Source organism: Protopterus annectens, chromosome 11.part0 (assembly GCF_019279795.1).
Source record: "Protopterus annectens isolate FY-2018-M chromosome 11.part0, PAN1.0, whole genome shotgun sequence".
NCBI lineage: Eukaryota > Metazoa > Chordata > Ceratodontiformes > Protopteridae > Protopterus > Protopterus annectens.
The window spans coordinates 984,226,672-984,253,609 of record NC_056745.1 but is presented as its reverse complement, the minus strand read 5'-3'; the positions used below and the strand labels follow the sequence as shown (position 1 = coordinate 984,253,609).

Below are 26,938 nucleotides of genomic sequence, written 5' to 3'. Positions count from 1 at the left end.
ACGTTACACCCAATAGATATATTCTTACATGCTTTCATTCCAAATAGATCTGCTGTAACTGCTTTCATTTTTTCATGGACAATGTATTGCAAGCAACTGGATATTTGGATGTATATAGCATATTTAATTTTTTAATGTTTTGTATTTATGGGCTATGAAAAAGAAGAATAATGATGACGTTTCTCACTTCTTCCAACCAAATGAGATGGACTAGCCTGGTGTTGGAAGGGTATGAATCCCACCACCACAGTGATGGTCTTCTGAGTCAAATCACTGATGCTCGCAGGTTAACGTAAATAAGAAAACTCCTGAGAAATCAGTTTCAGTAACCAATTCACCAAATACACCTTGGTTTAAGTGCATAAAGGGAAGATGCACAACTGCCCTGGGTAAGGGCTTCCAATATCCACACCCAAACTAGGACTTTAGAATGACCACCATCTGACAGAATGAGTCTTTGGCCTAGTACCTCAGGCTCCCTTCCCATTACTCTTCCAATGAGAAATGAGCCACATTGTCTTCTAGTGTCCATTAATCATGACAACTGATTTTCAGTCACATGATTATTATTTACACACACACACACATATATATATATATATATATATATATATATATATATATATATATATATGTGTGTGTATGCACACAACAAATATGCACAACTTCCAGGGAAGGCAAGTATAAGTCTTCAGCTCCCCAAAGCTTTCTTTCTGTCATGGCAGTATTGTCACTGCTCTGGACTTATTGAGTTAGAAACCCATCAGTTATTGTGTCACTCTTGATACAGCTAAATATACATTACAAAATATTTATTTCACTAGTAATGGGTTAAGTAACTTGGTTGTGTTGGAGGTGATTACCACAGCTTGCCATCTCAGAGTACTAAATAATACCATCTTCTTGAATAATAAATATAAATGTGCAAATAAATATTAGACACAAAATTTTAAAACTGTGTAAATAAAACTTTACCTAAAAATAAAGAATTCAAAACAATGCCAGTATACATTAAATAATGCACAATGAATGTAGAATATCAACTAGTTGTACAGATAGGAATCCTTAAACAAAAGTCTAACTAATAATAGATAAGTAACCTAATAGACTCTATCTTACAGAAATACTCCCCCTAACTATTCTATGTCAGTTAAATACTGTACAAGGCAGAATTGCAAACAATGCATCTTCAGTTAACTTTACACTTCTCTCAGTTCCAAGGCTTAGGATATAATTTCTATTCCTACTTTCGGAATTGTTATGGCTAGGGTTTGTATAGGCCCCTAGCTGCCTACATAAAACACTTTTTCCACATTCAGACACCTGCGTGCAATGGACCAGTTTGTTATTTGAATACTAAAGCTACTTCAACTGTGGTGTCTTGTAACTGCATTTCGACTCTCTTTTAATTCCTGAAACCAAACCCTTGTATGACTTTATGACTTAATTACATACAAGGCACTTAAGAAAGTTGGACATTAAATTTCAATAAAGTTTCATACATTTTTTCTTCACCTTTTCACCTCTTTTGTTTTTCATTCTCAGAGAAATGTCACAAGGTTACACATATTTTCTTTACATAGAAAACACACATACTGCAGAGTTTACAGAGCTTACATATACTTTTGCAAATGTGCCAACCTTTTGAAATACATAGTTTACATCCTGGCACCCCATCGATCATAGCACTATAATATATAAATTGCAAAAACTCAGTGTCAGCAATCATTTGGTACAGTGGACTACAAATTATTTAATGGTAGGAAACTGAGGTTTTAAAGATTTAATAACCTATACTCTTGTTTTAGCTGAATAAAGATGCCTTAAAGGAACTGAAATTAAGAGTCATTTTTTTCAACTATTACCTAAATTTATTAATGGAAGGAATACATACTAATCATAAAGGCATGGTTAAAATGACATATATAATTAGTTAGGATTCTCACACTTTATTGTATCTACCAGAATAAGTGCACACATGTTTAGAACATATTGAATTCAAATTAAATAATGAAAAAAAGGTACCACATTTGTAAAAGAGGTCAACAGACATAAAATATGATAAAGAGGGTACAGAAGTGTCGAGCATTGGCCTACAGGGGCCTTGATGTATGGATAGCTGATCAGAAAACCTCTGAAGGGCATTCATTTATGCAATCATCTATCTATATTTATTTGAATCTATATATCTATGACTCTATCTGTATAGTACTGATTCTCTGTCTATCTAGTATTTATTAATGAAGTAAGTGGCCTGGTCTTTTTAGCTATGTTCCAAACCAAGTAGGGAAAAGAAAAGCTTGTTAAAAATCTTTTTGACATCTGAGAGGTGCTTAACAAGTATTTGTTAAGCTCCCCAAAGTGCTGTTAAGATCAGGTCTCAAATTAGGGATTAATAGGAGATGGTGTCTGCAGTCAAAAAACAGTGTGAAAAAGTAAAACGACTTTTAAAGGTTGTTAGAACCTTACACTGCCACACTTACAAATGTGTCTCAGAATGATGTGTCTAACAGCTTTTAAAGTCATTAGTTCTGCACAGGGGCACTATATTTCTACTTTCTGTTTGTTTGACACTAAGTGCTTTTTCAGGTCTCAAAAGTTTTGAAAGCTGGTAAAACACTTTGCACTCATACTCTTTTTCTCATGACAGGCAGCACACAGAGAAGATAAAGCTTCACTGACTAGAAAACACTATAACTGGGTCACTGATCATAGGTTCATAGGTTCATAAGCAGTTATTACGTATTCTCAGTAAGGATGCCAAGACTCATATATTAAGCTTTGCTCTTGAGGAGAATTTCTCAGCATCCTTGTCTCAAACACATTATAAGATGGTTATGAATAGCAACCCTATCATAATCCTCCATATCACTAAAGAACACAATGTATAAGTTAGATTGCACAAAAAAAAATCTATGCATATCAGTTTACAATGCAAAAAGTTTTCATCATAAAGCAATGAAAGTTTAAACACTAATTCACCATCTTCAGCATTCTAAAAAATACCTCTATTTGATCTAATACAATAAGGATATTTGTTAAGATTTACAAAGAGTAGATCATCATGAGAGTTGATGACTCCATCCAAAACATTAACATCACTAATCTTCGGTATGGTAGTCTGGTATTAAAAACTTAACCTGCAGTATATTTTAATATGATAGTGTGGAATATATGTCTGCAAAACCTCCTATTGAAATGTCAGCACTCGAAATTCAGAGTGCTGACAGACAAAACATATATTGAAAACTCAGGAGAAAAGTGAATCCAGAAGATCACTGTTCTCCTTTAAACTTCTTTTTTGTGGGGGTGGGGGGGCTTCATCCCCCTAACGTATATATATCAGCTCCCAGTTTTCCATACCTCAGAGAAAAGAGAATATTCTGATAAATGGCTGTCTCAGACTTGGTATATGTAAGCATTTTTTGGCTATTCATTCTCTGCATATTGGAACTCAGTTTGGTGGTTCCCGACATTTCAGATGGTTACCCTGTAAAGCCAGATGAGAAGGACCCAGAGAATGAGCATATATTTTGCAATAAATACAATACAGGAAATCATATGCATACAGTGACAGACTAAAATAAATGAATTTGATCTCATTTAGGTTTACAAGTCTGAGGGATAATTTGTTCATGATATATAAGGCTGCCAGGAAGATTTTATAGTTTGAATGCTTAGGACTACATCAAACAAATATATTAACTTCAAGAGCTGAAGCTTGCAAGTTAAGAAGAAAATACAAAAGACACAATGAAGCAACTAACTGCTTTATTGGAGGAACAGATATGGAATATAATAAGATCTTAGAAGAAATTAAGAAAATGATTAGGTAGTTAAAACAGTTTAATGGATTCACAAATGGATATAAGTTTGCATTCTGATCAATATTCAGGTCAGTAGTGCAGAGGTATGCATATTTTTGTGTTTGTATTTGTGTCTGTAAATGTCATGATTATAGCGTTTCAGAGTCTATAAAAAAGGAACAGTACTGTAGAGATGACAGACTGACAAAAGTAAACTGCTGAGCCTACACAATGGTAATGAAATGAGTAAGGACTGAGAAACATAATACATTATCTATCTGTCTAAATGTCTATAAGTTGCTTGTTGGTCAAGAAAATATAATTATTTAAAAGGAGCAATCTGCACCATTTACTGAGTTCAAGGAGCAAAAATAATACAAAAAGGAAAGAGTAGAACAATTTAAAAATGTAAAGAGATGTTTAGTACGTGGTATACAGTAGCATAAGAATAAAGGATATATACATACAATAAGCGAATAGTAAATGAATAGAAGTTACCAGATATGCAGAGATTCTGAAATGTGTGCATGCCTGATCAAGCAAATATGCATAAATTATTACAACTTGAAAAAATTTTTCGAAATTATACTATAGCAAGTTTTGGTTAGGGAAAAAGGTGTCCATAATGCATCTGTCAATGGTGGAATGTTTTTCTATCGTACTTTGTGGTATAAGTAAATGTGGAGATAAAATGAATGAGTTTGGGCAGAAGCAAGAGGTACAAGAAGGGGTAGTTCTTTATAGCAGTTTTGTATCTAGAGTTGGGAAGAAGGGATGCATAGGAATAAATACATTGTCGCCAATAGAACTAAACTCAAGTGAAGAAAGAGAATGGATAGGCATGGTCAAACAAAGAGATCACAAGTTGTTTTTGGTTGTGTGAAACAGGAAGAAGAAGATAGCTTTTAGTTTGCATCAGAAAACATTTGTAATTCAACTACTCCTGACTTTCAAATAGTTTATCCTGAAATATAGGAGTGAAAGAGAGAGAGAGACCAATTACCAGCAGCCAGGACATGTGGTAGTGTGGAGAATAAGGGGAGGGGCAGAGATAGTCAAACTGAAGATGATATGGTCATTTTCCAGTATGAATTTTAGAGGCTTGGTTGATAAAAGATGTTTTGCATGATGACCTTTTGAACATGCCGAACACCATTTATGAAAAATGTGGATATATAAGTACTTTGACTGTCTTGATGTAATCTAAAGCGAGTGAGTTCTCCGGAAGTTCCAGATATACATGAAGGGAGGCAAGCTTACCCACATTTTGCTGTGTAATTTCATTCACTAGGAATACAAGTAATGTCCTTTTGAACCATTTGTCTAATATATTTCTTCTGTAACACCCTTGTGATTTTTAACGAGTTAAAGTTTGTTTTACTTAATGTTCTAACGGATCATTTATACTACAGCGACTTCACTGTACTGACTCCGTCACTGATTTAGGCATTTGATAAATTTTATGGAAAACGCACCAAACAAGCCTGTATACAAACTCCATTTATTGCAGTAAAAGCACACCAAGATTAAGCGCTTTCATCTTTCTGATGAAGTCTTCTATGTGAAAGATGAAAGCATTTAATCTTGGTGTGTTTTTACTGCAATAAACGGAGTTCATATACAGGCTTGTTTGGTGCGTTTTCCATTTGGTTCCCGGTCTTCTGTTATTCGCACTGCACCAGATATTTGGATTTGATAAATTTTACACATTTTTAACATTTGCCTGGTATCTGTTTACTAATTTTACAAAGTATATACACTTGCAAGTACATATAATCATGATATTTGTCTAACCTGACAACACATGGAGATATTATTTTAATCAGAGATTTAAACATCGACACATCAGCAGCAGTGGAGGGAAATGGATATAGTGTTGATGAAAACTAACACAAGAAAATATTTATGAACTATTAACTTCAGAAAATAGTAGATCCTTCAAAGCTTAACATCTCAAAGCATGAATGTAGATGAGGATGCAGAAAAAAAATCAAAGAGGCCAAAGGAGTTTACTATATAGCTTCCGAGACAGCATGCTGATATCATATGTACCACCAATCTGGAATTTTCAGGTGTCCTCAGTCATAACTACTACCTGGTACCTGCTGCAAAGGAGTAAAGACGTGTACAAATGAGATTGCTGTTATATTCCCAGTTAGTGACCGAGTACATTTCCAGCCCACCTCCAATATGTCTCATCATCGTTTGGTAACGAATACTGTACAGCTGTATTAACACTGCTGAACTGTACCTTTTCATGGAATGAAATACTTACATACAGAAATATGTGCAACGTTTTGACAGAAAACATTTCTTTATTTCTACTATGCCTTTCTTTGATTTTCAGAATTTGGTAAGCATATCTGCACTTTTGAATATACATAATGTTCTAAAAAATAACTGCACATTGTCATTTGAAATTACCTACAGTACTTGTATTTTCCAGTCCCTGCTGATAGACTGCATCAATACTTCAACAGAACGAGTCTGTAAATGAGCTCACATGGTGTGAACTCATGAATTCCATTGAGGCTTTCATGTATAGATAGCATGAGTTCAGCAATTTTCCCTATGATTGTTCACAGGTTTTGATATGGTCCACCTGTGTTTTTAGGACAATCCCAAAACTTCTTATTCACAAGTCAATGGCCTCTTGTCCTGGAAGGATTGCAGAAAATGCTCCAGACAACCAGCAAAATAATACTAGTTATACAGGGTTTAAAACATTTTTTTACTATTGACTTTTAGTTGGTCACCATGACTGCCATATATTTACCACAATGCCAAACAGAACACCATCCTCTTATTTGCTCTGTATGGGTATTATCACACTTTATTCTTATATAACCCTGCACAATCTGCCATTACCTTTAATTTTTCATCCTGTTGAGACCAATGTCAACATTCTCATATATTTTTTTTTTACTTAGAATGCTTAGATAGCAATTAATTTTATTTATGCTCAAGAAGTATATGGCGTCATTTCAACAAGGTAGTTTGTTATATACTTCTTATTTCTGTTTTTGCTAGTAGTATAACAGCTGAGTAACATTTTATACAGAATTATTTCAGTTCTCCTTTGTGCATTTATGCCTTGCATTAATGTAAATACTTGGATACTACAGCTGGCAACAAGTGAATTGCATGTGACATAGAAACTGCAAAAGAAACAGCTGATGAGGTAAGCAGTCCCTCTGTACGGGTAAATTTTTAAAACAGATACATTTACAGTATGTTATTCAATAGCTTATAACTTGGTTAAATACAAACTCTGCCTACAAGAAGCACTGATTGTAGGCAATAATGTTTGGAACACAAGCGTAAAGTAGTTCAGCCTGACGGCACAGAGGAGGGTTGTCCAATTGCTCCACCAGTGACATGTGTTTGGGGATGGACTCAAGCCATATGTAGGGATGACAGGGGGTAAGGATGAAGAAGTCTACAGCCAGCTCTTCTATCCTAGGAGAAATTTTGGGGAGGTTTGTGGCTATGCACCTCTAGCAGAGACCAAGTAACTCACCGGTCATCTACTCAGATTACAGGGTGTAGATATGGCAACTCTGATGTCATTGCATTAGCCACTCTTTAAACTAGGGACTTTGACAAACAGCTGCAAGAATGATGGCTATTTACTCCATATATGCAACTCTCCAATGTATCCCCCCTGCTCTCCTGGACTACAAACAAGTCAAGGTAGACTTTCCAAGGAGTTGGCGCTCTCATCTGGCAAATGGTTATACTAGGAATACCTGGAAGGAACAATATGGGGTTCCAGGGATTGGGCAGGCAAGGAAGCCAGGAAAATGGCAGAGAGACTATATAATATTAGGAGGGTAAAAATTAAAAAACAAAACAAAACAAAACAAACAAAAACTCACCAATAAAGTAGGATCATCCCTATCCAAAAAAAGAAAAAGCAGTAATAGTACTGTTGATAAGACATGGCAATTATGCTTTACACTATTCTTTGTCATTTATGGATTAGGGTAGAATGATTTTCAGGAAGACACCGCATTGATTTCATGAATACATATCAATACTGATAAAGCTATCTGCCATTTCATGAATACATATCAATACTGATAAGCTATCTGCCATTTCATGAATACATATCAATACTGATAAAGCTATCTGCCATTAAGATCCTGATTGTAAGCAGCATTTACAGCTTTGTGAACTCAAGTTATTCATCTATCTATCTATCTATCTATCTATCTATCTATCTATCTATCTATCTATCTATCTGTCTATCCATCCATCCATCCATCCATCCATCCATCCATCTTATTTTTACTGAATGTCATTTTAAAGTTCAATTTGATAGCTCATGCTTTTCAAACAATATGCTAGCCTAACTTTGCTACCACAGGAGAATCAGAATGAAAAAAAATACTTAATGGGCCAACAAAACTTATTTATGATGCAGCAAAAAGAAAGGTGCTTACCTCATTATTAATATCATATTACATGTTTTTATATTTATGCTATCTTGAATTAATTTACTTCTGTATAATATTAGTATAAACATTTTTTTGAGATAGCTAAAAGTACATTTTCTAGTGTTATCATTCACTGTTAGCAAATATATCAAAGTAGCTACTATCAACAAAAATGCACACTAAGATGAAAACACAGTGTACCCTTGTTGTAAATTGCAGTTCTTTTCAAAGTCAACAGCAGAATTCCTATCAATAAACATATTAGTTGTAATCAGGCTTCAGCAATGTCAAAATCTGGAAATGTATGCTTATGTTATTTCCTTACCCCCTTCCTGGAAGAAGATACACCTTTACAAATGGATCAGAATAGCCATTGTTATCTCGAGGAGTGAGGTTCCTTGCTTGGAGAACATGAATATTCAGATTACCAAGTTGTTTGTCATAGTTGATTTGAAGCTGAGGAGAATATAATTCAGGAGTGTTATTTTTCATAACAAGTATTCAATGCAATGATTAAAAGATTATATTTCTTTAACCTGATCTGATTACAAAGACAGAATAGAAGAGTAAGCTTCAAAAACACACAAAGGCTGTTTGTCCATGAGCTATCTTTCAGCATAACAAGCTTCATTTAGAATGGTTAGAAGATTAATACACAACTTGCAGGAACAAAAACAATCACAGCAGAGTGCATCAAAACATATAATCCTTAGGAAGTTAATGCAGATGGCAGACTGGTGCAGTGAGAGTAACATCTCACTAGGTCCTCCTGTTCAGGTCTTGGCTAGAAGTCTGTCTGTTGTCCCAGTGTTTGCATGAGTTTATTCCTTGTACTCTGGCTTTCTCTCACATCCCAAAAACATGCAGTACATGGATTTGGCAAGTATGTGTTTGTGCATACGAGCACTGTCAAAGAAAGGCCTGGGATTGTACTTCCATTCCTTACTTGCCTAGTAAACTCTCTGCATGGCTGAGGCTATTCATGGAGTCACTGTATCAGTCAGTTGTGACTCAAAAGCACTGCATGAATGGAGATGGTTTACGCACTTGTGTGCATGCATGCACACAGACACACACACACACACACACACACACACAAATAGCACTAAAACAAAAAAATGTGATAACCCACTTAAAAGACAAAAAATAGCTCACTGATATCAGAAAAGCCCATCTTACTACATTTACCTCTAAAATATGAAAGCAAAAATATAAGTCTACACCATATCTTGTCAGTTGACACTATAAAGCACAAAATCCTTAAATAAAATCTAAAGCCATTCCAGAGGCCTCCTCCTTGACCTTCATTCATGACACCAAGGCTGTCATATTGCACCAGCTCCACATGAAAGAAAACAAGAACCATAGCAATAAACACTTGTGCATGCCTGTTAGATGCTGGTCTGTACAGTATTACAAGGTATCATTACTGTTATGTCACCCTGGGAGTAGTCACTCCCTACAACTTGCTCTGTCTGTCGAGACACCACATCCCCTACTGCTTCACAGGCCAATGAGCATTAGCAAACTGCACATTGTACATCATCAGCCTGACACGTGGCTGCTACTGGAGGATCTTCCTGCCTCACATTGCTGAACAGATAAATATATAGAAATAGAAATAATGGAAAGTACAGACATGGTTTCTTATCTGCATATGAAAAGTAAAGTATGTAGTGCACATGTGTCCATGCTCAATGGAACTCTGTCATCTATCCATACTTATATCTCCTTTTTAACTTGCTCCCAAAAATATTAAATTTTCTCACAATCATAAAGTGTCATGCTCAAATCAACTTCATGATTCTGATATCTAGAAGATTGACTAGACAGGCCTTGTAGTAATAGGTGTAAGGTATGCACTACGGCATTACCTAGAGCAGACTGACGTGAGGGTCTGTGGATTTATTTCCTGGATAACAAACTCCCTGCCATGCAATGCCTATTCCAGGTCCCATTCAAGCTCTTGATTTCAATAAAATAAATTTTGTTTAGCAGGTATTGTCCACAATGTCATCAGCCTGAGATACAGGTCTTTCAACTTATACCCATTCACACCCACTACTAAGTATGCCCATCAGGCCCTAAATGCAACATAAAGTGGAACTGGGGAATGACTGACACCTGAAGGAGTGTTCTAAGTGGTACTATTTATGCCAGGTAACCTGCGGTCAATGAAAAGCCAGACAGAGTTTAGCATGCTGGTACACCCTGCTGTCAAATAATAAATCATCAGCAACAAACACAGCTAGGTGAAACCACTTTGCACCACTCAGTTTAGTTCCTTTCCACTAGCTTCAGGTGAGAATTAGCCCAAAACTGGTTAATCCACATCAACAATCAAATATTATTTGTACCATTCTAATTTGTTCTAAAAAACTACCTTACACACTAAGGACACAACTCGACTAAGAAGCAAAATGATTAAGATTTGAAAATGGAGAGCTTGAATAAAAACAATCATATGTAGAAATAATACCAACTTTATTTTAATCCACGGGGAAACATAATTAGTATCACTATACCAATGGGCTAGTGCTAGGAAAGTAGCAGTCCTAGATATATTACAATATACCTACATATCTGGAAGGGTAATACAACCTGTCTATAAAGGAAGTACTAACACATCATAATAAATTCCTGCACGTTTGTCACTCCAGATAAAACCTACTAATGTTGACTGCACTTCTTTATATATCTTAGAGACTAACAGACTAACACCAAGGTGAACACTAAAATGTGATACAGACGTCGAGTAAGTACTTTGATTATCACTTCATTTGCCCAGACTGAAAAAAATATCTTTATAAACTAAATTACCATCACTTTCACAAACAGCTCATATTTTATCTCTCATCTTATTTAAACCATCTTCAACTAGAACCTCCTGATATTAAGATATCCATAAACTCAGCAATTTAAAACACTTTGGATGCCATAAAATGGCCAGCTTTACAATGCCTTGCCTGTCTACTACCCTAGTGATAGGATAAATCATAGACAAGGTAATTTTATGTTGAAAATATAAAAATACACCATATAATTAAATAACCCTGGGTCACTGAATATCACACACAAACCATCTGCATATGACAATGCTTCTAAAAATACTACTACTGAAATGAATATCTTTAAATTCACAATCTTCCTTAATATTCCACTTCATAATTCTACTAAAAAATGAGGGTGTTTTCCTCTTCATTGTAGTCTTATTTACTGATAGATGGCTCATTATATCAAAACTGTCAATGGAATAAAGTCAATGAAAGTGCACTTGTATGTCCATGCTGTTCTTGAAGAGGGATTTCTGCATTTATGTCCTCTATCTCTTAAGGTTTATTTATTTATTTACTCTTTGTTGACAGGATTCTGCGGTGGTACAGTGGTAGCATTGTTACCTCACAGCAAGAGGTTCTCCCGTTCGATTCTTGGCTTGGCTTGGGAGTGCCTTCTGTGTGGAGTCTGCATGTCCTCCCCGCGGTTGGGTAGCATTCGAAAGACATGCGTGCGTAAATGGTCGTGCCTTCATTGAAGGTTGGGCATCGAGCTGGCATCTCGGCATTTCGTAAAAAATCTACTGTCAATCATTAGTGGACCGGAGTTCCGCTGTGGCGACCCCTTACCGGGAAAAAGCCGAAAGACAAACAACAACACTCTTTGTTGAAAGGGCTAGTCCTACTAATCAAAAATAACATGTAGCAAGCAATATGAATAGATAACCAAAAAGTGTTAATTTTAAATAACTAATTATTTTTAAAGTATAAAAAACATTTAAACTTCACACATTAATGAATTCTGTGACGAATGGAGTTAATTTAATGGTCTCTATTTGGGAACATAAATCAGATACTAACACAGACATTAATGCTTGAGATAGGTGGGGTGATTTGCTTGCAGCTTTAATTACTCCAAAGTTCCTTGTCTTCAAGTAGTTTACAACATTCCCTACAGTATCTAATTAGAATTGTTCCAAGACAAAAAATATATATATTGTTCTGAAACTGGAACACTGCAGATTACTTCTATTCACAATATTTCTCATCTTTTTAGTATGTATACTATGTAAATCTGGGTTGAGCGTACAAATGGTTAAATCTGATCAGTGCCCTACCCTGGTAAACAAAACAAAACAAAACAAAATAAAAATAAAAAATAAGCACTTGCAGATTCTTTGGTAGAGCCTCCTACTAGTTTTGCAAACATAGAAGCTCTTACAATTAAGACACTTTACCATAAACACAATGCCAGAGGAGTTAAAAATAATGACAGTGGAACCTCCCAATTACCTGCCCAAATGACTCAAAACCCTGTTAGGACCAGGCTATACAAAACAACCTCTATGATTCAGAGAAACTGACTGAGGCGAAGTAAACTGCCAACTGCAGGTAGATCCAGTTTACAATGTTGTGGAAAATGCAATATAGAGATATGTTTAACCACAACAAGTAAGACCTCATTATTGGCTAATCAATATGTTTCTAAATTACCTGTAATTACTGCCGAGGTAAACAGCACTTTTTGGTGTTAATTACCACTGGCAGCCCATGCAATGAGTTGGCACAGGCACCCCAATTCACTCTCTCACATACATGCACACATTCATGCATACACACTTACACACATTCACAGACATCTCACTCATATGCACACTGTATGCATACACACAGACATTTAATCAGCATGACACAGCCCAGCCACATGAATGAAATCATGGATGCACTCACCCATTCATCTATACTTCAATCTGCTACTTGACCATTCCTAATGTGACCACCCGGACACAGACATAGACACACACACACACAGACACACACACACACACACACACACACACACACACACACACACACACACACACACACACACACACACCCCAATCAATTCACACCTTTACAGACATATACTCACACATTGCCGCACATATCCATATACTCCCCCCCCCACCAAAAAAAAAACATCACTACTTCTGGGTGACCAATGATTGCCTTTTGGCCATGTTAATTTTCGAAGTGCAAATTCATGCACAAGTGACTCTCTGAAGAAGGTAGAGCATTTATAAGGACTGAGTGCTCCTCCTCAGTGCCTCATGATCATACAGCAAGGTTCTCAACGTTGCAAACAATGGTGATTCTTCCACCTGGGGAAGATCACTGCAGTGATCTTTCTCTGACCTGAAAAAGGTTACAACTAGAGGTTGGCCACTTGTGGAAGGGTTTACAGCTCCTGATAACCCATTTTAACCACCAAGGAGCATTCACAACAAGTAACACAAGACGTCTCCATTACCGTAATATTATCAGCAATAAATGGTTTGTTTATTTATTTAATTTATTGTTTGCATTTGTTAACTAGGAAAGTACGATTGGTTACAAGACCTCTTTTCACCTCAGAAGAAAAGCTACAGAAGAAAAACATCATATAATAGGACAAACACATCCATTATTAAGTAAAACATTATATTGAAAACATGAATAATATGCCAGACACAAGATAATGCAGTATATAAGATTCAAGATAATACACATTAAGAGCATTGCATTTAGTGAAAAATGAAATGTTGGTAAATTTGCAATGGTTGCTGTAGATGGATGTCTATGTGAATCGAGTTGATTTGAAGTACACTTTACATAGAACAATAGCCTGGAGATTGTGAAATTTGAACAAAGATAGAGGAGATGGTGTGGTATTGCTGAAAAGATTTAAGTGATGTGATAAAGTGTTGGAGGAACAATGCACAGAAAGGTAGAGGATGGCACAAATTGTTGGAAATGGTGATGAGTAGAGATGTTGTGAAGTTCAAGGTACATAAACTGATTGACTGGAGAAGGTTAGAATGTCTATAAAGATAGATAAGTTGACTTAGTATTACAGTAAAATTTCCGGGAAAAATATATTCAGAGAAGAAAGGGAAAGTGGAGGTAGGTACAGACAGTAAAACGGTTATCCAGAAGTAGAACAAAGGCAGAGGCTTACTTTTTGATAGGAATGACACATCTATCATACCTTTTAAATTCATGCATTTCATGGTAAAAAGCCATGGTTTGGTTCCCACCACATTAATTAAATCATTGTTGCCAAGAACTAATTTCTAGGCAGTATTGAAAAGGAAGAGCTTATGCTGTACTCACCAAAAACAAACAAACTAGTAAACAAAGGGCCAATGGCCCACTGAAGGAGTTACTGGAATAGAATACTGAAGAGGCTAACATGGCACACAGAGGCCAGATGTAACCTTTTCTATGGGTGTTAGCCACAGTGGCAGCATTCTATGGTCCATACACTTAACTGACTAACCAGACACTGTCAGTTCTGCATTCTCTTTTACTTCCATTGATACTTTTGGAGTAGAAAACTGTTGGCTGCAAATACTCACTTGGGTCACTTGGAAATGTCACTTACATTAACTGGTTATCAATAAAACCAGATTGGTGGCATATGGCCTTTTGATATTTTTCTCAGTAGATTACCTTGTGAAACAATGACTGTTTACATGGGTGAACACAGGAAAACTGATCATTTTATATTGATACACAAAAAATAAAAAAAGAAAAAAAATATATAACACATTTTTATGTAGGGGGACTTGCCTCCTGCACACCACACCCAAGTTTATTATAGATACCAATTCTGAGATCACACAACAGCAGGGAAAGGGGAACTCTCCAGTCCCTGCAATACACTGATTTCACAAGTACAGCAACTGCCTTTTAACAGAATTCAGTCTTTCAAGCTGGCAAATGAACATTTGCTATTTTGAAAGTTTGGCCAAATGAATCTCAACTGATAAAAGGTATATGTAAATTTCAAAGCTGTTGTTTTAATTTATGCAGTAAAATAAAGTAAAGCTTTTATTCATTAGGCTTGAAAGAAGTTTTGAGCTCCTTTGCAAAACAGTTAACATTAATTTAAAGAGCAGTTGCCTTCTATATGTTATTTATATATGCTTGCATTTATACATAATTGTTAAATGAGAACATTCTGAGAATGTTCTGCTGGGTATACCCCATTTTCAGACAAGATCTGTGGGGAGAGGGTAGATGTGTTACACATAATGACAGGTGTTCTCTAAAAGGCAAGAATGCACTGTACACCTTTGTTTCAAGAAGTCATTAGAGAAAATTTTTGCTGAACATGGGAGGTGGCAAAGCATGAAAAACAGTAAAAAAAAAAAAAAAAAAAAAAAAGTAAACAATTAAGAAATATTTCAGCCAATAATGATATTTAAAACTGGTATAATTTCAGTTGTTACTTGAAAAGCTTTTTTTCCCTAGAAAGCTGCTACACAGATTACTTTATAGAGTAAATTCATGTAAGAGGATCCTGACAGAAAATGTCAGAGAATATGGCCAGCAGCTGAGATGGTATGAAAAGGAGTTTATATGTTTAAGGGTTATATTGCCTTTGATTTGTTTTGTATGTGTCTGTGTATGTGGGAAATGTGGAAGAGAGTGTCATACATGTGTTTCAGAAAGGTGATTTGGTATATCCATACTTATATTATACATATCTGGTATATAAATAGTTTATATATATATATATATATATATATATATATATATATATATATATATATAGAAAGAGAGAGAGTAAGAGCCACAGATGTATTGAAAGACAAATTTGTGTGTGGTGCATATTGTGAGGGCATACAAAAGTCAACTTTCTAAGGAAGTCTTGGCACTTGAAAGTGTCAAATGAAATAGCAACAAAATATACCCTAGTGTTATAGTAAGCTATGGCTGAATTTGCTATTGGCAGACTGTCTGGTAATTCTTATGTATTGTATAACCAGCAAAGATGCAGAATAATAGAAAACACAAGCCACTCGACCAACGAAACACAAATTTAATACAATCCAAAAAGGTTTAGCGCTTTCAACTGTACCAACACAGTCTTCTTCAGAACACTTCATAACGTTATAAAATCACATTATATACTCTCATGACATCACAGGATTTAAAAATCCCCGCCAAAACCCTTAACGCTACAGTGTAAATGTACCTAAATATATGTATGTATATACATGCATTTGTATATATTATTGTACTGTGGATATAGTCATGTGCATTAAAAACATAATAAGTAAAAAATAAATGAATATAATGTTAATTTATTGCTAAAAAAGGCTTTATACTGATGTGGTCATTTATTCCAGGAGTTCTAGTGGCATCGGTGTAAATCTGCCATTTACTTTCACATAAAGCTAATAACATTTTCCAGTTGCCTCCCCACAAGGAACAATGGACTTGATCAATAATGGTAAATAAAAATTTATGGTGACTGCCTTTATCAAGAATGTGTCTAGATAAGGCATTATTACTGTCCTGCTTCTGAATTCTATAATAATGTTCATATATACATTTTTTGAGAGTACGCTCTGTTTTTCCTATATAATAGGCAGAGCAGGACATACATGTAGCCAGATATACCACTTGCTTTGTGTTACAATTACCTTTCCTACACTTAATTGTTGTACGGTTGATGTCTTTAAGTTGGATAGTGGTATCTTCGTTAATGTATCTACACTGATTACAAGACCCGCATTTTCGGGTACCACTATATATATTTGTATCTGCATAGCCAGTATTTGTTTTTTCTAATAATCTTTTCAGATTGGGGGCCGTCTTGTATACACATTTGGGTAAAGGATCCCAATCCTGTCCCATATTATGTTAAGTAAATACATCCCAATGTCTCTGTAGGATCTCTTTAATAGTATGCACAGAGGGTGTGGTGTATATGTTAAAACATACACTCTACCTATTCATATAAAACCATAGGTAGCCTGTCTTGTCCTATTGACCGGACTAATTAGATCCAACTGTCCTAATAGTGGGCAATATTTACTTCCCCATTCCTTAGTTACATATTCAGTAATGTCCTTGAGCATGTGTTCAGGATATGCACGCTTTTGGAAAAGATTGTAAATATTCAGTATTTCCTTCTCAAACATCTCTAATGTTGATGTCATCCTAGCAGCTCTTATGCATTGCCCTTTAACTACATTACGAAATATATATGGTGGATGATTGCTGGTATAATGTATATAACCATTAGAAAATGCTGGTGGAAAATCCATCATGCTGGTGACTAATCAAGACATCTAAGAAGGAAATATGTTGTGCATTATAATCATGTGTAAACCTAAGAAATGTTGCAGACTCGTTCAAAAAATTCATGAACTCATCAATCTTGTCAGTGGGTGCCTTCCATAATATGAAGAGATCATCTAGATATCTCACGTAAAATTCTATGTCCTCGTAATATTTACTAGTGAACAGATGTTCTAGTTCCCATGACAACATCACAAGATTCACAAAAATGGGAGCGCAAGACGCACCCATGGTGACACCTTGTGTCTGTCTGAAAAATTCACCCTGAAAAGCGATATAGTTGTGATCCAAAACCAGTGACATCATGTCACAGATTAAACAAATTTTGTCCCAACTATATCCAGAATAAAGTCTTAAACTGTTGGCAAAATATTCCAGACCTATATCCTTAGGGATACATGAAAATAAATCGATGACATCTATTGTCAAAAAAGTCAAATTGGCATTCCACGTATCCTTAGTAAGTTTTCTTAAAAAGTCCCATGAATCCTTGACAAGATGCGGGATCTCAAAATATATATGTTTTAACCATGTGTCAGTAAGGACACCTATATTGTAAGTTTTTGAATGGGAGCCTGACACAATGGGTCTAAATGGTGGTTGCTCAACAGATTTATGGATTTTGGGTATTCTCACCATTTTTGCCATAATAGGGTAGTCTTGTTTTAAGAATGTATAGATCTCATTGGTGATCCTACTATCAATAAGATATTCCTCTAAAGCAAGATCTATTCTTTTGTATCCAATGTTAATTTGATTTATAGAAATACCTTCATAATTACCAGAACCGTGTAGTATATTGTGTATACATGTGTTGTACTCATCTGTGTGATATACAACTACCCCGCCCCCCCTTGTCAGGCTTCATGATACGTATGTCCTTGCTGTGTATACACCTATCAAGACAGCTTCTTTCATCTTCAGTGAGATTATCATCTAGGGTGTCACCATAACGTTTCTTGTTGTGGTGATGTAACCAATATATATCCTTACATACCAAATATTCATAGTTCTTAACTTGCGGATGAGGATTGGGAATGTATGTGCTTTTTTGTTTGAGTTTAAATTCGGTCGCTTCCATCAAATTGTTGTGAGTGGCATCCCTATCATCTTTATTAGCTTTATCAAATTGTGCCGCTAAATTCAACCTTCTGCAAAATAATTTTACTTCCTTTATATTGTCCACTAAATTATTATGAGTGCTGGGGATGAATTTCATCCCTTTACTCATAAGACTAAAAAAGGCTGCATCAATTTCCATATCAGTATAATTGTAAACATTGAACCCATTGTATGTGTTTAAAATATTTTTATTCTGAAAAGTGTGAATATAAGTTATGTTAGGAGTATCCTTAACTTCCACTCCATGTGAACTCATAAATCTCTCAATGCATCTGTTTTCACTATTATAATTAGATATGGAACTACTCATCTCTTTTGTTTGGTCCACTGTGGACGTACATTTCTGGCTGGAAAAAAACGTCCCCCTTGAAAATTTTCATCTCTGTATGAGCCATAACGCTTTTGTCTAAAATCATTGTCACATTGTCTGTTTTTTCATTCTTATGTATTGCTTATGATTTGTCTGTGTGGAAACCTTGCATATCACTTTTTATCCAAGGCCGGGCAAAAGGCAGACAAAAACACAAATATGATTAGAGATGTGATTAAAGCCACACCTTGTAGTTACAAAACAAGGAAAAGCATAATCATGGCAAATGACACTAATATATAAAAAAAGCACATTGAGCCACTAGGGTTTACAAGAATATTTGCATTTAATGCTTTCTAACAAAACAGTACTTTTGTGTATGATAGTCAGTCACATAAAGTAGAGAATGTGTTTTGGTTTAAACAAAATGATTTTTGGATATACCACAAAAAGTGCCACGCTGAGAGAATGTGCAACAGGTAGAAAGTGAGTGGCAAATACAGTGCGCAGGGAAGGAAGCATGAACTGAAGTATGTATACAAGACGGTGAAGAGGACTGAGAAATGGATGAGTGACATGAAGACAAGTTACTGAAATAAACACAACAAACTGGTGTATTTTGAAGTGTAAAATATGAATTTATGCAAAGCTGTGGTGTGAATCTTAAGATTCCATTTGATATAAAAAACGCTTTATGAATTACTTTCATGACAAAGCATGAAATATTTTTTCATATACCAATATACCATTGAATAAATCAGATGAATTACTGGAAATATATATGAGTAAAAGAGCAGTACTTCTAAGGGGCAAAACAGACATGCATATAAAACTGGAGTACGAACTGGATAATTTAAAGTTGTATGTATGTAATACAAAAGTTTCAACACTGTTGCACAGGAAGGTCTGAACTTAATGCATACAGTAAAGATAAAACAGGTGGCAAATGAAAATATTAACAAACTACCTACAAAAGAAAAGTTGTCACATCTGCTTTCAAATGTCAAGTAAGTTTTTTGTTGTAAAGACATTCAAACACTTAAATACAAAAATGTAAAGGCAGAACTACATGCAACTGCTAGGCCAATATTTCACAAGCCCAGCTCATTGCTTTATGCCCTTTGATTCAAGGTAGAGATGGAGTTACAAAAATATAAAGTATTAAGGTACTGACAAAAGCAAAATGGAGGGAATGTGCTACTTCCATACTGCCATTGTTTAAGAGGGGTAATTCAGGAGATATTTATGTATATGGAGACTTTAAAGTCAATGTCAACCCAATAATACTATATAGTACCACGGATAAGAAATAAAGTTATTTTCTAATAGCATAATTGGTGTGTGTGTGTGTGTGTGTGTGTGTGTGTGTGTGTGTGTGTGTGTGTGTGTGTGTGTGTGTGTGTGTGTGTGTGTGCGTGCGTGCGTGTGTGTGTGTGTGTGTGTGTGTGTGTGTGTGTGTGTGTGTGCGTGTATGTGTGTGTGTGAGGTGTCACAAATGAATTTAAACAAAGGTTTATAAATAGAAGCAGTGAGAGAGTACCTTCAAAGAGTAGAGTGCATAGCAACAAATGCACAAATTAACATTATGCATTAGTAGCACAACTCCCTACAACTAGAGTAAGGTCTGTAGATGTACTTCTGCACAACCATCACATAATCATAATTTGTATAACCTACTGTTGTTTTCAGGTCTCCAGCACCCCACTCTAGTCATTGTCAACTTAAGGAGACATACTGATAGTCTCCCATATGTATTTAGACCAATGTTGTCATTTTCTTGGAGCAATGATAAACTGAGAGATGTTCCCATCCCACTTTGTTGTTGAGTTATTAATAATGTAATACAATCCCATTTTCCATTTTGTCTTTAATACTTTGGCTTTGGTGTTCAAAGACACTATCTCTAAAAATATAACCGTTACAAGCTCATTACATAAAGCATACGTTGCTGGCATAGTATATTACACTTTGATTAATTTATTTTATCCACTGTTAACCTGATTGCATTTCATTTCATTCTTTGTTATTGTCAAGGTGCATGTACTCATGGACATGTGTGACTTTGTACACATGAATCAGGATGAGTCTGTGGATGGGAGTGCATGTACACATGGTTATCTGTGGCTATTTATACATGTGCACAGTGTGTGTGTGTGTGTGTGTGTTTGTGTGTGTGTGCTTCTGTGTATACGTGCATGTTTACTTATACATGGGTATGGACATGACACAGTGTGTGTGTGTGTGTGTGTGTGTGTGTGTGTGTGTGTGTATGTGCGCACGGGCTTCTGTGTATATGTGCATGTTTACTTCTACATGGGTGTGGACATGACACCACATGCATGTGTGTGTGTGTGTGTGTGTGTGTGTGTGTGTGTGTGTGTGTGTGTGTGTGTGTGTGTGACTACCAGCCTCATTATTCTGCAGGAATTTAGGGAAGCACGTACAGGGTAATGTGTTTTACTCCAAAAATTGATAAAAAAAGTATAAGGTTTAATGCCAGATTTACAAAACATATTTTCTGTGCCATTTCCCTGTATTTAATATGTTAAACAGAAATTCAGAGACTGAAAAGATAAGGTATTCCTGAACATCAGACAAAAGCTTTACAACAGGGCTGAATTATTTTATTTATAAACAGATACGATAGTAAGAAATTTGTCCCCAAGATTTTAAATGAAGCAGTACAGTTAGTGAATTAGCCTATGTATCTCCTTTGTGTCCAGCATCATACCTCTCAAATTTTTACAACAAGAAATCTGGACAAAGGCTCAAAACTAGGGACAGTTTTTAAATACTAAATACTGCTGTTACAAACTTAGAAAGTTGATAGAATAACAGGTTTGCATTAACAAAAATTTTCTGAAGGATGTGAAATTTGAAACTGAAATGTCTTTCGTTATTTTCTGATTTCAGTTCTCAATGATTTGCCAGAAAAGCACAATTTTATGAGAAATAGACAAAAGGATGAGGCAAAAATCTGGACATTCTGTGAAAATCTGTACAGATGAGCGGTTTGCCCAGCATTGCTTAGTGATAGGATATACAGTGCCTTGTGTTATGGTACTTTTTCGTCTATGTAGTTTTTGCTTCGGTGACTGATGACCATTAAGCCTCCCCCCAGAGAGGCATACTCATTTATTCCCTTCACTATGGGAGTTCACCCAATAGCTTGGTGGCAGTTGACTGGGGTCTGAGGGTAGTCATTCAGGCAGCCATGTGATACTTTCTGCCCTCATTGTCATCATGTCAATGAGTGTGCATTTTATGGCCTAACCTCACCCCATCCAGGTAAGAGGACAGGCACACCCCATCCAGGTAAGGGGACAGGCACACCCCATCCAGGTAAGGGGACAGGCACACCCTATCCAGGTAAGGGGACAGGCACTCCTCATCCACATAAGGGGACTGGCACTCCTCATCCACATAAGGGGACTGGCACTCCTCATCCACATAAGGGGACTGGCACTCCATGTCACCACATCAGTTAACAGTACCATTCTCACTTGAATGCAAGCTCCCACACAGCTACTGTGAAAGCTACCACCCACCCTCCTCATTGGCACAGGCAGCCTAATGCTCACCCCAGGCAAAGAATATGCATTTCAAACACTCCTCTGTAGGGAATTTTGCAGTATGCAAATGGCTTTAAGTGCCCATGCCACTAACTTGAACTTGGGTCTCTGTGGCTACAGACAGAGGGGTTTATCCCTCTATACCATAGGAACTGGTTTATTCTATGACTTATTATCTTACTAAAGGTAAGTGCATCAGTTTGCAAAACAGAAAATATCTCTTCTGGCTGGATTCCTGCTCATTGCAGCACACTGAAAATATTATATATTTCTATGTGGGCTGCATACTGGTGCGGAAATTAGCATTGCGGCCTCACAGTGACTAGTTCTCCAATCATTTCCTGGCTGAGATGTCTTCTATGTGGAACTTGCATGTCTCCCCCTGTATCGTCTTGGGGTTTTCTCAAGCCTTTGATTTTCTTTCAAAGTCCATTGCAGTGCACACATACTATGATGTAGGGTCAAGGGTCAATTCAGCATTAGCAGCCTACCATTAAGTCTTTGAATTGGAACAGGGAGCAGAAGACTGTAACACAGAAGACACTTCAACACAGGGAGACAATGGAACCATAGCACCAAGCTTTGAAGGAATGTTTCAAGATGTATAACAGCACCTCCCTCTTTATTATAAGCAATTTTGTTTTAACCTTGAACATCTGAATTTCCTTTTAATGGAACTTTTACCTTAGATTTTCATCATAACAGTTTAACAGGAACACATTAACAGAAATCCAGACTATGTGGTAAGTATTCAGACTAATACAAAAATAAAACAAATTCAAGTATTTCATTAGGAATGGCTCTATAAATAACCTCTCCTTTGAACTGCACTACAAGAAGAAGTAAATTATTTTACAATCTATTAAATTTACTTGAAGGAAAAATGTTCCCAAAATTGAAACGGACTTACCTCCCCTTACAAAAAGGAGACTACTTCCAGTTTCATCCTTTATTCTTGTAACACAGTGTACACCAGTTGGTGTACAATGTTATTTTATTCTTCACATAGTGACTTATCTCATTTGATATTCAGTCAGAAAAAAAAAATCTCTCTAAAACTGCAGTATATTGCATTTACTAGGTCTGAGGCTGGCAAATCACTTAAGAAAATTCTGTGTTGTTCTGCTCTGTTCATCTATCTGCCTTTGTCTTTCTGTGCCGGTAAAGGCTATGCAAATAATTACATACAGAAAAAGGTGCTGTGCCCATAGCATTTAGATTTATATCTATGGATTAGCAAGATGAGGAAGCAGCCCTCTGAAGCACTTTTATGTGACATTAATTTCTCTAGAGCATTACTTGAAGATGCTTTTTGTGGTGTCTTTTTCTTAACAACTTTGCACTCTCTTATTTGATGTTACACTTATTCTGTTCTCCTGCAGTGCATCTGTGTCACTTTGCTCTCAAAATGATCTCCACTTAAGGCAGTTTTATAAGTTCAGAACAAACAGTTCCCTGATCCTCAAAGTGAACCAGCAAGGGGTGCATTTTGGTTAAATCGTCTGTTTCTCAAATGACGGTTAAGCATGTTTTGTGAGATTTCATATGACTCATCCTTATCTAGTCCAGTATTCTGCAATGTAACCTTTAGCCACAGCGTTGTTTTTCACTGAGATGCCTAGAAAAAAAAAACTGTGAAGTGTTCCCTTCTCCACGGCGGTGTTTATTACATGGAATAATTAATTTCTGCACAAAATACAAGCCCCTGACCCCTCCCCCCACCACAGACACATACACGCCTTCTGCATAGTACCATATGGTAATAAGGGCACATTACAGTAACATTTAAACAGAGTTAGTTACACTTCTTAACCAATGGCCTCCACTTTTAGTGTGCATACCACACAGATTTATCACACTGTTGTATACATGAGGCATATGTAAGCTATACAACATGATGAATGATGCTTCATTTAATCATCATGACAACATTTCATGCCAAAGGTGATTATATCATACACTTTTTTATACATTATGCTTGTCATATTTTATTTAAATAGGTGGATGCTTTAGCAGAATTTTTTAATGCTGCTATTTCCAAAGTGGCTTTACTGAACTTACTTGTCTTTCCTGAAGGAAACATATTCTGTAGTTCATCAGTAATTTTACTGGACAAAACACACATTCTACAGCAAAATATTGTTTCTGGACAACAAAGTTGGATACTTTCTGTTGATGTACATAATGTGTTAATAATTCATGCAAAGAAACTTTGCACTGGATATCTCACTCTCTCTCTGTCTTACATAGTTTGTTTTGCTTGTACTTAGCAAAGGCAAGGAAAGTAGAGACACTGTTGGCTTATGTTAACATTTATTTTGTTTGTGAAGAAATTCCTTTTACAGTTTTTTCTGTCTCTCTCTCTCTCTCATACACATGCACTCATGCAGCAAAGCAGTTGATTTATAAAGGCAGTTTGTTATGCTAACAAATGTCTTTCCTAATATCTCTCAGTCTTGCAGTCAGATGCTTCTGATTCATACACTTCTTGAACTCAAACAAAAGCACTCAAGGTGGATTAATTCTGTTGATTAATTGCTCTCCTTTCTCCTCTCTCTCTCTCACACACACACACACACACACACACACACACACACACACACACGCACGCACGCACACACACACACAGGCTCAGAAAATTGAAGTCTATTTTGTAATAAAAAGAAGAAATGTGTGAAATGTCTGTAATAAAGAAAACAGAATAAGCACAGTTATAATATGAAGAGACAAAAACAGCACTAACCTAAAAGGATGGTTTGCCTTCATTACAGTTTGCTCATTTACAATGTTCTGAAACTTTGAAAAGCTCGGGAAAGATTTGGAAAGATAATATGCAGTGATTGCTTTTCTTTTCAGTTAGGTTTGGCTTAAGTAATGTACCAACTGTAGTTTTTCCTGTCAGGTGCATGCACTTTACAATGCTGAAGAATTTTCAGATCCCTAAAATCTGACTAACTGAATGATCCTGTTCATACAACTCAACCTTTTAGTGCAAGACACCTGGAGAAATACAAAAGTAATGGGAGGGGGGCAATTTTTAAATACTATTCTTATTAACTTGTGAAGGTGATAGAACAGGTTTGCATTAGTATACATTTTCTTAAGGGTTTGAAGTTTGAAACTCAAATGTCTGTCATAATTTACTGACGTCAATCTTTGATGACTTGTCAGAAAACCACGTTTTATGTGGAACAGACCAAAAACATGGGACAAATATTTGGACATATGTGAAAATCTGGACAGTTGAGAGGTATTCCTGTAGAAGGTATATATAATTCTACAGTGAAATAAGGGGTAGTAAACTGCCCTGCTATTCTACCCCTACTCCCACATAAAGATTTCCTCTGCTTCTTCTAATACATGCATCAAATTAAACAGGTGAATGAGGAAACCTAATGTTTGTTACCAGACACTTATCAGTGCTTAGAATGCAGTGAGTAGAAGTTTGCTGTCAATTTATAACTGTGATTCGACTTAAAGAAAAGCAAGACGGTGAGCGCTGCATTTGTACTGCTTACTACCTATTTTCAACTTTGCATCAACCCAGAGTAAGCATGTGTGTGTGTGTGTGTGTGTGTGTGTGTGTGTGTGTGTGTGTGTGTGTGTGTGTGTATGTATGTATATATATATATATATATATATATATATATATATATATATATATATACAGATATAAAACATATCTTGGTTATATATTCTCTTTTGGAAACAGTTATTTATTAATATGTGAGGGGCTATGCCCCCCACACCCCCCAATTTTAGGGGTTGTGCCCCCACACCCCCCTTACTTTATATACTAACTCCAGGGTCACACTACAGTGGAGAAAGGCCATTTATAACTTTCAACGAAATGAGTTTTCAGTGAAGTGAGCTTTCAGTGAAGTGGTCCTAGTAATTTAATTTTCAGTCAAGTGAGTTTTTAATCAACCGTAGTAGACACACACACACATATATATATATATATATATATATATATATATATATATATATATATATATATACATATATATATATACATATATAAATATATATATATTCACTGAACGCTTAAAAAAACAAATGGTCATTAATTGACCCTATGTAAGCAAAAGCTTACAATGTCGAACTGTCAGAACAAACAACAGCTTTTTTTGTTCCAACAAAAAAATAAAAAATAAAAACCAAAACATTTTAAACATTACATTAAGTGGGGCCCTCAGACCTCCCCTACTTAAATATGCCAACTCCGAGAACACACTACAGTGCCGAAAATGCCAAAGCAATGAAGCGGCCAAGCAAATTCTTTCCCAGGAAAAGATTTTGCTTAAAAGCCTCTGCGATATTTTGCCACTTCAGTTCGACCAAGACACATTTGAAAGAATGCGTCTTCGGTCTTCTAATAGGAACCCATATATATATATATATATATATATATATATATATATATATATATATATATACTTATGCATATACATATACATATGGGTGTGTGTATATGTATATACACATATCTATATCACATAGACACACACACAGTTTGGTTCAGGAGGCTTGTCCATAAAAATTGCTTTTGTGTTTTGTGATCTCTAGAGAGCTGCTG

At 35.9% G+C, this 26,938-nt stretch overlaps 1 protein-coding gene across 2 annotated transcripts in view; it reads right to left on the bottom strand.

Annotated features, from left to right (window-relative positions):
* Positions 1-26,938, bottom strand: part of PCLO (piccolo presynaptic cytomatrix protein) — a 2,606,742-nt gene that overhangs the window by 624,166 nt on the left and 1,955,638 nt on the right. For both annotated transcript variants that reach the window (XM_044088356.1, XM_044088355.1), the window contains exon 14: positions 8,571-8,701. In XM_044088356.1, the coding sequence (XP_043944291.1) occupies positions 8,571-8,701 (131 nt within the window). The remainder of the gene's footprint in view (positions 1-8,570; positions 8,702-26,938) is intronic.